The sequence below is a fragment of the Anomalospiza imberbis genome, chromosome 2 (assembly GCF_031753505.1).
Source record: "Anomalospiza imberbis isolate Cuckoo-Finch-1a 21T00152 chromosome 2, ASM3175350v1, whole genome shotgun sequence".
Taxonomy (NCBI): domain Eukaryota; kingdom Metazoa; phylum Chordata; class Aves; order Passeriformes; family Viduidae; genus Anomalospiza; species Anomalospiza imberbis.
Window position 1 is genome coordinate 53,891,648 of NC_089682.1, and position 17,892 is coordinate 53,909,539.

At 44.3% G+C, this 17,892-nt stretch overlaps 1 protein-coding gene across 7 annotated transcripts in view; it reads right to left on the reverse strand.

Moving 5' to 3' along the window:
• LSAMP (limbic system associated membrane protein) overlaps nucleotides 1–17,892 on the reverse strand; it is a 981,452-nt gene that overhangs the window by 99,169 nt on the left and 864,391 nt on the right. For all 7 annotated transcript variants that reach the window (XM_068181115.1, XM_068181112.1, XM_068181113.1 and 4 more), the window contains one exon: nucleotides 7,152–7,277. In XM_068181115.1, coding sequence (XP_068037216.1) covers nucleotides 7,152–7,277 — 126 coding nt within the window. The remainder of the gene's footprint in view (nucleotides 1–7,151; nucleotides 7,278–17,892) is intronic.

Genomic DNA, 17,892 nt, shown 5'->3' on the forward strand with positions numbered 1-17,892 from the left:
TACCAGTCTCAGCAGGGCAGGCCTAGGAGACCTCTCCTCTTTTTGTCCTAGTCAGGACAAAAAAGTCCCTTGATTTTAATGGTCTGTGGAATGGGTAGGAATGATGGAGAATTGCAAAGTTCATTAAGCTGCTGTTGTGATCCTGATTGTGAAAGCACACGGTAATTCCTTTTCCTGACATTATTTATTATGGGAGATTTTGAATACTCATCTTCTGGGGTGCTCAGTTTTCACTCCCACATCTAAGCCTTCATCCCCACTGAGCATCACTAAGCTTGAGGGTAGAGGCACAGCACTGCAAAGATAGTAATATTATAGCATGCAGTGAACTAGAAAAATCCTGCTTTTCTGTAGGTGGAGGAAAGTTTTCATATGGACACAATCCAGCTCAGCCTTTAAAATGCCATGGAAAAGACTTTAACAGCATGACCGACTAGAATTGGTACCCATCTGGGAGAAGATAAAAAGGAGGCAACTCTACCAGACTCCCAACTTGCTGCAAGGAGCAACATTTTTATGTGGTAGGAAGGCAACTAACCTGGTACAGAACTGCCACATCTTGCCAGCAGCACAGACAACCTTGCCAGAGGTGGAACAGACAAGCACTGACCAGAAGACTCCACATGTTCCTCTCCAACCACTGCTGTAGGCAGCAGGGTAAATTTCCTCCTCACAACAGCTTTATTTGTCAGTTTCCCCAGAAATGCCAGAATACTCATGAGGCCTTGCTCTCTCTCTCTGCCCTGGGACAGTAGAGAGAAATCAAAGCTGTTAAAAAAAGGAACATTTCATGCATAAACAGTGTTTGTACTGAAACAGCATCGCAGCCCACAGTAACCGAATGGGGCATTATTGCAAGATGATGAGGAAGGATTCCTGTGCAATGCATGTGTTGCTGGGCATAGAAGGAAGAAGGTAAAGTGTGCTGGGGAGAGAGAGCCATCACAACTTAAGTCTGTTACAGGTGAGGAAGGAGGCAATATGGATCTAGCTTGTGGACCCTAAGAAAAACAGACCTCTAAAAATATAAGAAATATGGATAAAGTGTTAGTGGGAAGCAAGTAGAGGTTGAAACAACTTCGGATGCCTTCTGGAGAAGACCTGAAAAAGTTGAAAGCTTGGCTTGTTTCCCAGGCTCTTTATGAGCCAGCATCCTCTTCCCATTTTTTTTTCCCCTACATATTGGATAAGATGAAGACTAGATCAAGAGAAAAAGACATCTCAGAAAGAGTGCTAAAACAAACTGAGAGTGTATAAGAGGTAAAGTGAAAGGTCTCTGTGGAAGATGTTTACCAGAAAGTATTTTGAACGTGAAAGAAGGAAAAAAAAAAAAAAAAGAGGAAAAGGAGACCTGTTTAAAAAATCATCAGTTGCCTCAGTTGTTTTGTTAAACAAATACCTTGTAAACCTCAAGTTTCCTGAGAGAGTTTCATGGGGAGAAGGTTGTGAAATTAGAAGAACTGGCACAGTAATGCCACCAAATCCAAACAAGAACCCCACCCCATGCCTCCCAAAACAAGGCTGCTTTTCTCTACAGCTGTTTTACTAAGGTTTTAGGAGAGCAGCAGAAAGATGGGCTAAATCCAAATGCTTTAGATAACCAGAAAATCTGCTTCCCACCGCTACCTACTGACAACAGGGCTGACTTGTGGTGATTCTACCTGAGGATTTTCTGCTTGTTACTTTCTTTGGGCATAAACTGTGTTTCCCTGTGCAACACAAAGTGAAGCAACAAGGCTTTGGACTTAGGCAGCAATGAGAAGCAAGTCAACACAGGACATAATGAGCAAAGTTGCCCATTGTGACCAATATGGCCTTCTTAACTCATGCCTTCAGAAAGCTCTCTGTCTCTACTTGCTCCTCTGCAAGGAGACTGGCATGCACTGAAGGAAAATACACAAGTGAGTGGGGGTGTGAGATAATCTGTCTTTTTCACTTTAGGTCTTATCCTGATCTCTGAGCCTCAAAGCAGGAAGTTTAACATCCTTTTCAATATTTTTATTGTGAATAAGAAGAATATCCAGATTTGTTCACATTATCCTCAGGAATACACAAGCTGGTTGAGTCTTGCCAAGTTCTCATCTTTAAATAACTTTCCATGGCAATAAGTTCTATAGCTGTTTATAAACATATTATATGTATACCATCTCAATTACACAGGGCATGCAGGCACATTTCTGTATTCTCTATCCCTCCTAAACTTCCCAGGCTATGGTAAATTCCCTGAGACTCAATGTGAATTTCTAGCACCCTCTAGGGAGAATCAGACTGGCGTATTTGACAAGCCTTCTCATCTCCTTTCATTGTAAGCTGTGACATGAAACTTGGGTGTTGCAATCAATACTTATCTGCTTTGCACTAGACTGGCTCTTCTTATGCTGTGATTACCACTGTAACAACTAAGCTCCTTTTCTGAGCCAAAGTGGGTTTCTTTAGACTGTCAGGTGGAATTTGGAAGAATCCAGAGAGTGTTTTCTTCTCCATCAAGTGGCCTTGCTGAGCTGAGGCCAAGGAAGTTAGATCCAGAATGGGATACCTAGTAGCTTTATACAGGTTTCATACTCTGTAGCTTCTCTAGGAAATGGGAATTGCTTGTTCCTCAGCTGGTAACTCAATCCCTCAACTTTAGTCAATATAGCTTTGTCTCCCTGTCACCAGCTTTCAGGCTGCCATTAGCATGAGTGCTAAAGGCATTTGCCAGAGCACCCATGAGCAAGGCCCTTGGGAAGGCTTCAATCACTGATGCTTTGTGGCAAAGAAGCAGAAACACAAATAGTACTCCTCCTGTGAGCTCAAGTGCAAGCTTCTCAGCAGAGGAGATGGCTTTTTCTTCTGCATTTGCCTGCCCATGCACAGCAAAAGGATTTTAAGTGAGATCACTTGTAATCCAAAGACCTTGTAACAACTGTTCACGTTCATATTGCTGCAAACCCGATTCACAAGAGGCCACTCTTTAGGGCTTCCCTTTAGAATTTATTGGTAAGGGTATGAATGTACATTAATTTTTCTTCTTCCCAGAAAGCTCTTTTTCAGTCAACCAGGCACATAGCTTGGCTCTGAATAAGACATAGAGCTGAGAAATGATAAATTATACTCTGGACTATTATCTCAGCAGCTTACAGGTAGGGAGAAGACACATTAGCCTGAATAAACATAAGTCAGTAGAGACAATGAGTAAAACTAAGATAGGCTTGAAAGCAGGCATTGGCTACCACCCCTGACCTATTTTACTGCAGTATTTTCTTGACTGTGTTGGTTGTTATCCTGGTGCAAGGCACAGAGAAAAAAGAGCTCCTTTGATAAATGATAAATGGTCTTTTGTTGGGACCTCATCCAAGATGTGGCGCTGCTATGGGATATTTGAGGTTATTGCATTCAGTGACAAAAAATAATCTATGCCTTTGTGGGGTATGGATTAAGCAGGTTATGAGCTAATATTAAGGAGAGTAAAACAATAGGGTACCACCCAGTCTTGGTACAAAGAATCTGAATTTTGTCCCTTTCAAGAGATGAGACTATGGAGTGTTCCCTAGTGAAGTATTCCTAATGCTGACAACTGCTAATTCATGCAGGCTGCATGGGGCATCATCAATACTCACCGCCACTCTAACTGAACACATCACAGTTTCCTGACAAATCCAGTTCAGATCTTCAGTTTTACAGTCTTTTCTATGGCTTACCATCACAAACCAGGGTGGCAAAAGTCATCAGGTATGGCAGGCTTAACAGTCCTGCAGCTGTGTCTTGAACCACAGGAATGGGATCAGACTGTGTTCAGGGCCTGGCCTGCTACTGGATGGTGCAGGTCAGTGATCCCAGAAAAGAGCTCTGCTAGCTGGAGGAGAAGAGCTAATGAAGCTGTTTGTGCTCCCAGACAATGCCTGTTAAATTATCCACAACTACTCTGACCAGGTTGCCAATGTCCTACAGAACAATGGCCTGTCAGGTGAAAAAGAAAAGGGTCTGGGTGACTCTCTCCACCTGCTCCGTGGAAATACAATCTGCCAATCATCTGAAGAGGAATGTAAGAGGAGAGCAAGGAGTTGCATCGTTCCAAGGAATGTCATTCCTGCTTTCATCAAATTAAAGCTGATCTGTATCATCATTTGCCATTGAATTATTAAAGTATTTTTCCCCTTACCTGCCTTCCTCCTAGGTGTCAGTACTACAGTCATGAACCTCAGTCACACTTTAGCTTTCTCACAGGGTTAGGAGAGGTTTTTTTCCTGTGGGCTGCTTGAGGGTATCAGGACTTATAGTTGAAGTGAGAAAAATATCTGGTTCAACTGCTCACTGAAGAACCAGAACAGGAAGCAACACAGCAGTTTATAAATAATTTTTTTTTTACTTCTCAGATAGGCAGATAAGTAAGCTATGATTGCAGCATTTAAATGAGCTTTTACATGCATTCCCACCTTCTCTGCCTAAGTACCAACACTGTTTTCCCTTTGCATTTGTATCTTCCACTTCCCACCCAACAAGAATGAAATCATTTCTATGGTCCTCACCCAGGTAATTAGCCAACAAACTGTATTGATAAAGTCAGTGAATGAAAGAAACAGCAGACAAAGTTGCTAATGAACTCCTTGAGGAGAGTGCACAAGGAAAAAGTAATTTGGCCCTCTCACCCCCTGAAATGGGTTTAATTTCACTACCTGGCCATTCAAAACCTCCCACACAAGCTCAGTAACACTCTTTCTTCCAGTTCTGCAGTCACAAGTTTAACCATGAAAAAAATTGAAGGAGAGAGATATATTTTAGAAACCTTTACAATGATCTAAAATAGCTCTTTGATGCATAGCAGATGTCTTCAAAACTCGCATAAATGGAGCCAAAATGCCTTGCAGTTCTGGAAAAGGAGATTCCGAGATAAGACATGTTTCCAACTGCAGCAGCTCTGGAAGGGATTTGGAATTTATATTAATTGTCAACCTCAAGGAAAACATTTAAAATAATTTCTTCTGTCTTCCATTTTGAGACAAGTATCTTACTGGGCTTTATGCTGCTCAAAGACCTGATGTCTGCCTGAAAGCAGTTCCTCTGTATCTCTAAAAGACAGCAGATGGGTTCAGATGGGGAAAAAGAAAGAACCACAATCAGTAACACATGGAGGTGACAGACTGAGGTCTGCCTGCCCTTCATCATAACCTCTAGTTTGTTACACAGGAGGTGCTTGGCAGGCTTCACTGTAGGGAGGAGGACTGAGGAGGGATTGGAAAGGAGTCAGTGAGATGGTGCTGAGGGATGCTAACAAGGCAACACCTCTGAGACATGCAGCATGGGAGAAAAAATGTGAGGGAATGTGCTGGAAAACTGAACAACAGAGCCAAGAAAACTGTCCCCATGGTCACAGTAGGGATGGGATTCTTCAATTCTGTTGCTAACTGTGGGGATAGTCAGAGTGAGGATTTGTTCTGTGGAGACTTTTGTAAAGAGGAAAAAAAAAAATCTGTGTCTGATACAGTGAAGTAGGTGGTACAAATTAAAAACTCCCACAAAGCAGCAACAGTAAAAATGATGAGTCAAGACAAGAATCTTCTAACTGCTCTGAAGAATGCAACTCATGTGTACCAGGTCTTAGATTTCATGAAGATTTAACACTCTTAACTCAGTGTTAGGCTGTGCTCAGAGAGTGGCTAGGGAGTATCTTTTAGTTGGATACAAGAAAGAGAACTGAAAAACAAACTGATGCAGCAGTTATATGGAAGATTTGATATGAAGTAAACCTGAAGAACAGAAATACCAGAGCTAGAAGATTCTATATATATAATTAAAGATGAAAAAAATAAGTTCTCTTCTCCTATGCATACAAATGGCACAGTCATATTTAATTCTGAAAAAAACAGAAGAGAAAAGTCAGGTAGTGATGATAATACCACAGAGGACTAATGTTCCCCTAATCAGCCTTGCTCTCACCTCTTCCTGGCATGCTTTTCCCATCTTTTTTTCTCTTGGCATTGCAAGAAATGGGCCAGAAATACAGACTGCATATCTAGCTTTCATATACATGAACACTCAGGAGAACTTTGGTTTGGCTGAAGAGACAAGACAGGAAATCTAAGTAACCCGAATCTCAGCCACAGGCTCCAAATCCAGGGGGTTCTGGATGTAGCCCTTAGCTCTGCTCCAATGTGTCATTCTTCCTCTCTCTCTCCAACTTTCTTTCTGCAAGACTCTCCCCTTTTCTGGCTGCTGAACTGCAGTAGAAAGCTGGACTATCTGTAGCACATGCAGAATGTTCTCTGCCTTCCTCAAATCCTCTTTAACCCTTTACATATATGGGAATATCACAGAAGATCATTCATATGGGGCTAATCAATGTTTTCCCCATGCATTTTAGATTAAAGAGTATCTGATAGGAAAAGAAGTCAACTAAAGAGTTTTTCTCTCCTCCAAGGACATGAAATGGAGGGATAGAAACCTACCTCTTGTTCTTATCCTACTGCTAAAACTTTAGGGGTTGAAGGTTTCCTTGCAACCCAAGCTGCTAACCCCACAGAGTCTGGCTACTAAAAAGACATTCTCCTCCCAGCCTTGCCACATCCTTGAGCATGGAGGACACAGTCAGATAGCAGAACAAAGATGGTGAGCTCTCCTTTATTCTCTTACCATCCTGCTCTCCACTCACCTTGAAGATCAATTGCCTTCTTTACTCAAGTCAGAAGACACAAGACTTCTGGCTGTCTGCCAAAGTGAAGGGAGAGCAGTATGAAATAAACTGGGCCACTGTTTGCCTCTCCCTTTTAAGGCAAATCAGTAGGAAGCAAATCCCACGGTTTTCAGAAAGAACCTCTTTTATGCAGTGTCTCAACAGAAATCCTTTTCCCTCAGTGTAGCACCAGCAGCATTTCATCTCCATCACTGTGCTGTGCATTACCAGCAGTAGAGACTGGGACAACTAGATGAAGACCTAAGCTAATAGAATTACAGGTCCAATTCTACAGAGCATCTATTGAAGTAATTTCATTTGTTCACTTGGAAAACCTGGTTATTGTGCCTGGGAATTCACACTGCAAAACAAGCCTGAAGTACACTTAAGATTCTTGCCAATTTTCTATAGCTGCCGATATTGCTACTGAAATTTTCTTTGATGATGAAAGAGAAGGGAACTACTGTACGTTTCACAAATTGAATCCAGTTGGATTTCTTACCTGTAGGAGTGAGGTGTCTCCAGGTGATGACAGGCTCAGGACGCCCATTTGCCATGCAAACCAGGGTCACATTGCTGCCCTCATTCACGGTGATGTCCGAGGAGATATTGGAGATCTTTGGTGGAACTGTGAAGACAAAAGAAAGTTTAACCTCGTTATAAGCAGAATTATGGAGGGCAGCTTGCCTGGCTTAATCATCTACCAACCTATTAACCAGAGCCAGCCACAAACTCATCTCACAGGCTGCACCCCTCTCACTACTAACTGGGTTTCTGAAATTAAATCAGAGTAGTATGTACTGGTGTGTAGTTTGTATTTTAAGAGTCTACAGCTAGAAAGGGCCTGTTCTGCAACTGCAATGCTTTGTGTTTGGACAAATTTGGGGGTATTCATAAAATGACCTCTCAGGACTTGCCTGCCTACCTTAAGGCTGTGTGGAAGGGATCAGCAGGCTCCAAGGATCATCCCAGCTAATTTTTACACTCCAGGGAGTCCCACATGAAGTCCTGCATCCTCCTGCAGGATGCCAGGCTTCAAGGCATTGACTCAAAGAGTGTGTTAGTTATTGGTTTCTATGACACCTTTCAGCCAAGAGGGATCCCCCATGGGCTCCCTGCAGTAGTTAGCTTCTGGATGACTGCACCACACATGGCAGACCACCAAAGGCACAGCAGAATCTTTAACATTCACAAGATCAGCCATGACTTGGGCATTCAAGATCCTTAAAAACTTTCCAGGCTGTGTTTGTGTCATGGCTCCAGAGTGACCATTAATTGGGACTTGAACAGGCACTTCCAGGTGTGGAGTGTGCCGGCTGTTGCAGTCTTTCCTCTATCACATCCATGTCTTGCTTCCATGCTTCACACCCCAGGTCAGGTGGTGAGGGATTTTCACTAAAAAGGAATCATCGATATTTTATTTTTGTAATATATTTTCAGCTTCCAAATTTGTGTGTAGTGAGGAATGAAACAACATCATTTTCTGCTTTGCTTACCACAGAGTAAACAGAGAGCAGCTTCCTCATCCCCCTCCCTGGCAGGAGTGGCTGATGGTCCTTTTGAGGCAACACTGCCTATAAGCTAGGTGGGGAAAAAGAAATGAAGCCTGAAGAGAGCAACTTACTACTTCTAGCTGTGTTGCTGGATTCACAGGAATGTTGTTTACAACCCACAGTTCATTAGCCCCTCTCCGTAGGCCCCAAACTCATGGGCAATGTTTGAGTATCTATGACCATGGGACCCCCTTGAAGGAAGAGAACCTGTCGAGCAAAGTGAGGCAGACATCTATTTTCCAGCAGGCTCCCTCACCCAGGCAAGGAGGTATTTAAGCCAGGCACATTGGGGAAGGATTGCTGTGATCTGTGGACAAGTGACAATGCAGAGGGCAGTGAGGGAGCAGATGGGGGGCAACACAGTGGGGAAGCCTTTTGCACGCCTTGTGAAAGCAGGACAGCTGGGGGCCCACCTCAAATGCCTGTGCAGCAGTGCAAGTAGCATGGTGGAAAAACAGGAGGAATCAGATGTTCACATGGATTCACAGTGGGATGTGTGTGAAAAACCATTGGGATGACGAAGCTGGGGTAAGACAGCTCTTAGGACTGACCTGTAACTCAGATACAGTCTTTCTAAGGAAGACAGGTTGGAAAGGAGAGGAAAAGAAATGCAAAGCAGTGGCTGGCATGTACCCAGCTCTGGATGGTGAACTAGCTCAGATGTAAGCATCAGAGGATATCACAGTGTTAACCTGTTCCTTGGTTAAGAAGAGGCGATACTGCTTTTGACAGGTAGAATAAGCCTCGCAGTAACAGTCCCTCTTTAGGGACCAACCACCTTGATATTTTCTGTAAGGGAGAAAGTGCTAGGCTCATGCAGTCCAGGACACGTGGGGGTCCTTCAGGTTCAGCACGAGTTAGCAGTATACCCTTGCAGCAAAGAACAAGCAAGGGTATTTGCTGGGTTGTATTAGCAAGAGTGTAACCCCTCAAGTGGAGGGAAGAGTCTAAAACCCTTTACATGGTGCTTATTAGACAGCATCTCAGGCACTAGATCAGTGTTGGGCTCCCCAGTACAAGAATGCCATCAACACACTGGAGCAAATCCACTGGAAGGCTCCCAAGATGGTCAGAGGGCTATAGCACATGACTTCCCAGGAGAAGGGTCTAAGAGAGATGGGTTTGTTTGGTCTGAAGAAGAGAAGGCTGAGAAAGATCTCAATGCTCTCTACAAAAAGTGAGTGGGAACGTGCAGAAAAGAGACAGGCAGGCTTTTCTCAGAGGTGCACAGTGAACACTGAAAAGCAGCTAACATGAGCTGCAATGTAAAGAAGATTCTGACTCAAGGAAAAAGCTTTTACTTTCAAAAAGTCAAGACAGGAAAGGGCTCCTCAGAGAGGGGACAGAAACTCACCCCTGAAGATACAGAAAACTCATCTCCTTTCTTTCCTAGTGGATGAGGGGAATACCCTGGCCCATGGCTCAGGACAGACCTGCACATTGTTCCAGCCAGCAGATCTGCAGGCTGGCAGAGCCCTGAAAGTTCTGGTGCCGAAATCCAAACTGCTACTCTTACTTACTAGGAACAAAGCAACTTGGAGGGCCACCTCAGACCTGCTAGAAGACCAACATGCACAGGAGAGGACAGAGAGGCTTAGCCTGGGAAAGAACATCAGGGCTGCTATTTCTGCAAAAGTTGTGGCCCAGGTGTTCTGTCAGGGGACACAAGGACAGTGACTTTGGAGCATCCTCAGCACAACTTCTCCATGGTGCATTGGCAAACTTGGGTAAGCAGAACCCAGGAGTAAAACCAGTGGCCATACCACATTTTGGGAATATTACTGTAACGTCAAGGGGTTAACATTTGCATAAGGAAAAAAAGCTGTGCAGCAAACCAAGAAGGACTAAACTGAAGCAGGACTAGCAGGTGAAGCTATGGGCCAGTGTGAAGTCCTACTGGAATGGTGCAATGCCAGCCAAAATGGCTGAGGAGAGAGCAGCAAAAGCCACTAAGGGCAGCAGCAGAGCTCCAGCTGGGACATGTATAAACTACTGCTCTCCAAAGCTGTCAAGACATTTTACTTCACAGAGGATCAAGTAAACTCAGCCAGTACAAGCAGTTTTGACCATGCCTACAGAATGCCCAAGAGGAAGAGCATGTGTCCAGATGGTCATATCTGCCTTGCCACTTTTTTAGATGGGGGTTAAAAGAACATCCAAGGCTGAAATCCTGTTAAAAATATAATGGCTGGTTCCTTTCAGCTGCCACCTCGGTCAGAAGGCAAGGAAAGGCTAAGACAAGGGGGAATAGGGCAGGAAATAATTTCCCTCTAAATTTAAAACCTGGCTTGGCTTCATCTGTTTAGAATCCAAAGCCAGTGGACAACAATTTCACTCAGATAAAAAGTCAGAGACTTTTAATTTTCAGGGCGTCAAGCCAGCATGCTAAAATGCCAAAACTGTCAGCACCAGCAACAGTTAGCATTGCCTCCTTGGCACTTGTCATTACTTTGCACACACCTTTTTAGGACAGCTTTAAAATGAGAAGCTTTGACTTTATTATTTTTCCCCATGTGTGGGTTGTATTATGTTTTCACAGGTCCCAGACTACTGGAAGAGGATTGCTGAGAATAAAACCTCCTGGGACCAGAATCTACAGGGTGTTACAGCCTCCATTTGCCCAGCCATCTCCTGTTAACCCCCAAGTGGAAATTTTTTTGTGAGTGGCCTCTCTGAACTATTAGCAGAGGCAAACCCACAGGCTGCAGCCTCACAGAAGGGCAAATACTACAGCTCAACAGCACTTACAGGCATTTTCATAATTTGACTAACAGCTTTTTACTTCAGGGGAAACCAGGCTGCTGCTGCTGCTGCTGGACCCCTCTGGCTCCAAGGACCATGGGAAAGCACTGCCAGGGTCTTAGGTACTGGTGAAAAAGATAAGATGGCCATATTTTTTCTGCTCATTCAGTGTAAATCACTTGGAGTATCCAGTACACTGTGCTTAGGATGCCCCTCATTGGGGTGGGGAGAAGAGCCAGACATGAAAGGAAGCACACTGTAGTACCCCACTCCTCCATCACCAGAGAGGGAGGATGCCCCACCCACAGCAGGGACTCTCCATCTCTGGAGAGATAGGAATGAACCCTGAGAAGAATGGCTTAAAATTCACATATTTGTTTCTTCTGCATTTCACATCTACAGGACAAGGCTGATGCCAGCCCAGCATCTCATCTTCCACGTCACTGACAGCAAATAACAAATCCCAAAGTAACCAGTGGCCATTCTCCATGAGAGAAGCTCACATTGGAAGAGAAAGAGAGCTGCAAGGCAGGAGTGAGAAAAGTGCAGAGATACTGTGGGGTGCCCTGGACTGGGAGGGCTGCAGGGCAGGAGGGGTACAAGGTCAGAGCTGGTGTGGGAGATTTTAAGTCCCAAAAAAGATACAGTGACAGAGCTAGGTAGAACAGGCTTGTGCAGAAACAGCTTGCACCGAGGCTGTTCTAGTTAATTGCCGTCAATCCTTCACTTCATGACAACTGCAACTCACATTAATTTAAATAATAAGAAAGACTGAGACATGAAAAATAGATCATGCTCCCCCAGCACAATCACTGTTGCTCTCCAGATGAAAGCAGGTGATTTGTTTCCACAAAAACACCCGCTATAGCAGTTATTACAGACCAGGGGCTGCATACGCGAGGCAGCAAGGAAACCACAAACAAGCAAACACACAAACATCTGCTGCTGTTATCCTTGCCTTTTATGACCAAAGCCCTTCAGAACTCCAAACTCCTCCTGAGATATTACCTGGGATGGATCAGTGTTCTGATTCAAGGCTATGGAAGGAGGCAAAGAGCAGTGTACACCCCTAATGTCAGTAAATGAATGAGCGAGCCCAAAGGTTAAGGGACATGAGTTCCCATGCAGGAGACAAGCTCCTTAGTGCCTTTCCAGGAGTGCAATGGGGGATGGAACAAGAAAACATCAAGGCCACCTTTGCGAAAGGACTGCTTCTAGAGATCTTTTCCTAATGTTGTTTATGCTGAACCTGACCCATGCCACAGTTCCCAAGCAGTTCAGATTCCTGCCTTTTGATAAGAGCACCTAGACACAGCACAGGCACAAAGTGGCAGGAGTGGGAGCCATTGCTTAGCAGAAGTTGTACAAGGGGTACTTACAGGCTGGGAGCACTAGTCCCTGGCTCCTGCACTGATGGCACTCTGCTTTCATGATGCTTCACATGACACCTCAGTGCAGCAGGAGGTTGGGTTTGTGAGAAAAGGGCAGGAAGAACCGGACTAGGAACTCAACTCGGATACAACAATAAAAAATGCAAACACAGGGAGAGTGGACACCTAGCTGGAAAATTCTGAGCTGTATAAATGCACTCACATGAAATTCAGTCAGATGCCTGGACTCCTCCCTCTGGGTAAACAGTGTCTTACATCTAAGACCCTTGGATGGAACTTCCCACTGTGGGGCAGCTACTCCCCAGTCTCCAATTCCAAGACTGCTCAACAGTACAGTATTTTGTCAATAAGTCACAAAATACATAAAAAAATTACAGCTCTTATTCCCAGTCTACAGACCTATAATACTGCAAAAGCTATTTAATACCTCCAAGACACAGATGCAAACAGTATTGCAACTGCCTAAGAAAGCCCATAAGCTTCATTTAAGTGGTCTAACTGCTAGTCTGAAAAAGGGCACCTTGGATACAAATGGAAAAATTCTCAATTCCTTCCATATATCCTCATTAGTTGCTTCCTCCAGTCTATTTCCTTCCTCTCTATAGGCAAGTAGGACCCCCATCTGTTGGATAAAATTAAGAGTCCCACCCACTAATACACAGGAGCCACCAGCTCTCAGGGTAAAAAAAGAAAGAAAACATCAGGACTTTTCTCCAAAGTCAAAGGAACTTTACAGCCACTAAAACCCTCCCCAGGTGCCTATCAATTAGCCTTGAGAGTTCTTATTTCCTTGTCCCCAGATCCCAATTAACAGCACTTTATATAAAACACTAATAAGCCCCAAGGTAGAGGTAGGGGGGATGCTGACCATCATATGGTCCTTCAATGCTTTAGAACAGCCACCTTGCTCACCACAATTAGGGGCCCTTTCCTGGGGCAATTAATTGACAGCAAATTGGCCTCATTAGTCATTGTTTAGTTAAAGTGTTTAGTGGTGAAAAGAGAACCTGAAGAAGGGGCTGAGCTGCTAAACACAACTAAATGGTTTAATTTCCCTCTTATGTGTGCAGAAGGCTAATCACAGCTCTTTACAGCCGTAACAAGAAACAGCTTGTTGATGCTGAAGTCCGCAAAGGGAGCAAGCTGAGGGCTGGAAAGTAAAATCTAGACACCCTTTGGGATGCGGCATGGTAATGTTTCTGAAGCATTCTACAGAAGAAATGCGACATCAGACCCAAGATGTGTTTTTTACGGTCTGATTCACGCTGCAGCCTCAGCCAGAGGGAGACGAAGCTGTCAGCAGAGCGAGAGGGCAGAGAAGGAAGTTGCTGAACTTCATTAAAGAGAGCGGACTCTGAAAGAGCCTTCTGACCTTCCACTCTGCTAGGCTTGTTTCACTCTGCCAATGCCTCACTCAGCATTAAAGCTTCTGTGAAGTAGAGGCAAATGCTGAAGGCTTGGTTTTGTTTTTTAATCCCCTGGGAACCAAAAACCTCTCAAAATACACTACAGAGTTTTCACAAGGTGCAAAAATTCCCTTTTTATGTTGTCTGAAAGGGAGTGCCTCATCACGTGGCCTTTAGGGAAGAGTCTATGACAGCCAGAGCATGGAAACCAATTTAAAAGATCTGCAGTTCCCAACCCATGGTGTGCTCCCCCTCTGCTCTGCACCAATGGAGCTGATCTCCATCAAGCATCACTGCTGATGCCAAGAGAGGCCAGGCAGAAGGAGGCACAGGGGCTGCTAGCTTGGGCCTTTGCATCTCCGTGAGCTCCCCCCATCATGCAGCTCCCCCCCGTCACCTGCTGAGACGCCAGGCAGGAAATTGTTTAAAATCCAGATGGGGACTGTGCATATCGCAATGCCTGGGAGCAGACAAGCAGACAGGATCCTGTAAATCAAAGCCATGTGCAAAGCTACCCATGAGCTGGGTAGCACGTCAGAGCACACCACACTGGAGAGTAAGAGTTTACAAGCCAAAACATTTTGTCTAAAGGAATACCCTGCCTCATCCAATAGTGTCTGGACTATTTTTTCCACATAACATTGCACGGGAAGCCCTTCCAGTACATTCTTTCTTTCTTAGCAGAGAGCAGCACAGAGTGTGAACGTGTTGCACTGTCCCATTCCTGAGCTGTTGGAAAAGACAGCACAGAACTGGGCTCAATTCCTTACACTCATTATCACTGATTTTACTTTTTATAAACTTGTCTCCATGAATTTTCAGGAGAGAAATTATTTAGCTTCCACACTGAGAGAAACACAGAAAAGAACATCTTAAATCTCAAGCCAGCCTTGTTTATCAGTGCACTAAGGTGACAGTATAGGTCAGGGTTAAAAGCAGTCTCGCTCCTGTTTGTAGCCCAGCACCTCCACTTCAAAACTGGATGCCAGCTTTGCACTCTAAAGCAGCTTCAGCTCAGAGCCTGAGCTCCACCTTTTACACAGTGCTAATTGTATTTCACCCACATCTGGCTTTTTGGCGTGCCCTCACCAAGCACAGGTTTACAGAACCCACATTTTTGGATCCTGATGCAGTCTGGGAGAGCAGGTTCTCAGTTGTGTGCTCAGCATGTAAATGAAAGCACAAAACACAAGCCAGGCATATGCCCAATATCCGCTTATCACCAGATTTGCACCTCTGCATATGAAGTTCTTTGCTAGAAACCTTACCTTTCTTTTCTATTAACATACTGAATTTGTGCCATTCATCCACAGTTTCTATCTTTGAAGCACTGCTCTGTGCACTTGCTGTTTGTGTTGCTACGATTCTTTCCGCTTGTAAAACTGACTTCAAGAGCTTTATGGCTAACCCTGCTAGAGGAGCCTGCTGTGACAACACAGCCTTCCTCACAGGACATGTGTAAACAACAACAGAAGTGTTTGCCATGCTAATCCCCAGGGATTAACTCTTGGAATGCCACCTAATCCCAAACATTTTAAGGACTGCAGATGTACACAGCTTTTGGTCTTTGTTTCAAGTGTGTTTACATATTCCCTTAGACTGTTCTTTTTAAATCTGGTAAGTATTTACTTTTGAGACTGAAACAATATAAAATCTTTCTTTCTGCACACATAATCAGCCATCCTGGAAGAGAAATCCTGTGAGAAAAGTTGTCCTTTGTGTCCAGGTCCTCCAAAGATATTTCTGAGAATTTTCTTAAGAACTTTTTCACAGGAACATTAAGCATGTTGAATGTATATGGCATGCAGCTGAGTCAAATATGCAGCCCTTCTAGGGCTTGATTCAGAGCCAAAGGAACTTCTCCTTTGATGTTGTTCACCTCTGGACAAGTCCTTATACAGCAAGAATGAGTGATGGCCTCAAGGAAATGCAGCCAAAACAAGGATGCTTTATTAGCTAGTTAAGAAAAAAAAACCCCAAGACTGTGGGTTTTAACTGAGTCTCAGCAGCCCTTGGCTCCTGCCTGTTAACTCCTTCTTTGGGACACAGACTAGGAAGTACTGACCAGGTATGAGGAGAAAAAAAAGTAACAGAGAAAAGTCGATGTCATTCCAGAGCAAGAGGTACAGGTCCAAAGAAGGTCCTGATTAGGTGGGGGGAGTAAGTGGGGGAGTAAGTTAATTTCAGCTAATACCCCATTCTGGCTGGAGAAACAGAGCCAATTTGTTTGTTTGTTTTCAGATCTTGTGCTGTTGCTTATATTCAGCTAATTAGGAACAGAGTACAACAACAGAACAACCATCATGAACCACTGATGAACATCACACAGAGGCTGAGTGAAAAAGCCATTTCTCTCCAAAGGCTGTTCTCAGATTCCCTTGACTGCCCATGGTTTATCCTACATCCTCTTCGACAAGCCATGGGGTGATAAACAGGACTCTCAAAGTGTCTTGTGCATGCCACATACCCAAGGATCTGGCTCAGTTTCAACTGAGGTAGAATCTCAGTGACAAGCCTCTCACTCAAATCAAATGCATGTGGTTCCTGGTAGAATATTTTTTATTAGCAGGCTTTCCTTTCTTACATGTTGAAGTGAGCAAAATGGGGCAGGACTGCTTGCTGTAACCACCTTTCAAGATTACTTTCAGGCTTCTGGAGGAGCAGAAAGCCACAGCAGCACTTTGGAAATGCTGGGTTTGCTTTCAGTCAAAAGTATAAAGAACAAAGATAATAATGCCATACTGTGAACTTTACATAGAATCACAGAATATCTTGGGTTGGAATGGATATTAAACCTAAAATCATCTAGTTCCAACTCCCCTGCTGTGGGCAGGGGCATCTTTTACTAGATAAGGTTTTTCAGAGCTTCATCTAACCCAGCCTTGAACACTTCCAGGGATGTGGCATCTACATCTCTGGGCAACCTGTTCCAGTGCCTCACCACGCTCATAGTGAAGAATTTCTTCCTAACACCTAATCTAAACCTGACCTATTTCAGTTTGAAGCCATTTCCCCAACATGTCACTACATGCTCTTGTCAATATTCTCCATCTTTCTTATGAGATTCCTTCAGGTACTGGAAGGCACTGGAAATTAGGTCACCTCAAAGCCTTCTGCTCTCCAGGCTAAACAATCACAATTCTCTCAGCTTTTCCTTGTAGAAGAGATGCTCCATCCCTCTAAACACCTTGGTATCCCTCCTCTGGACTCACTCCAATAGGTCCATGCCCTCCCTCTGCTGGGGACACCAGAGCTGGAAGCAGCACTCCAGGCAAGGGTCTCACAGAGGGGCAGGAGAGGCACAGAATCCCCTCTCTCGCCCTGCTGGCCATGTTGCTTTGGATGCAGCCCACAATACATCTGGCTTCCTGAGCTACAGGAACACATTGCTGGATTGCATTGTCACTATTTCTGGATCCAGAGCTGTTGGTCTTTCCCATCACACACAGTTATGAAATGCCAGTTGTGAGACCTTTGCTTGCTATCCATTTTTGAGCTTGGTGATAGCTGCTGCAGCCTCATTTCTAAAGGCCAGGTTATCATCAGCCATCTGAGAAGGGAAAGCCAAAGAGTTCAAGGCAAAGAATCCCTCCTGCCAGAAGTGCTCATCTACACAAGTCTGATGCATCAGAAAAGAAGAAAAAACTAATGCAGCACTCCTGAAGTAAAGGTATCTTTGAACAAAGCAGGCAGCTAGCTAGAGCCAAAAATGTGATTGTGGTGATCTCCTTCCCACAAGGCAACCAAGAGCCCAGGTTTCTGAGAAGGACAGTTTCTGCTGTTAGAGCTTTCCTGCCAAAAGAGAGTGCTCTGTTTTGGTTCAGCCACGTGCAAGAATGCCTTGACATCTTGGAATTTTCCTACTGTTTCCCTTTCCAAGCTTTGCTGTGTGGTAAAGATGTGCTGTATGCATGCAGACAACCTCAAAGGGAGGGAAGAGATGAATCCCAAGAGCTTTGCTCTGTAAACATATGACATTGAATTGGTGCCATTTCAATTAAAGGAGAATCTTTCCCAGATTGCCAGGAATGAGGCTTATTCCTTGTAGTCTGCAGCTTTACTAGGATACATAAAACCACTGTCTTCTTCCCTCAGAGTGGTTCAAGGCTCTTCAAAGTTAATGGTTTGTTGGTCTCTTAGTTTAATAAACT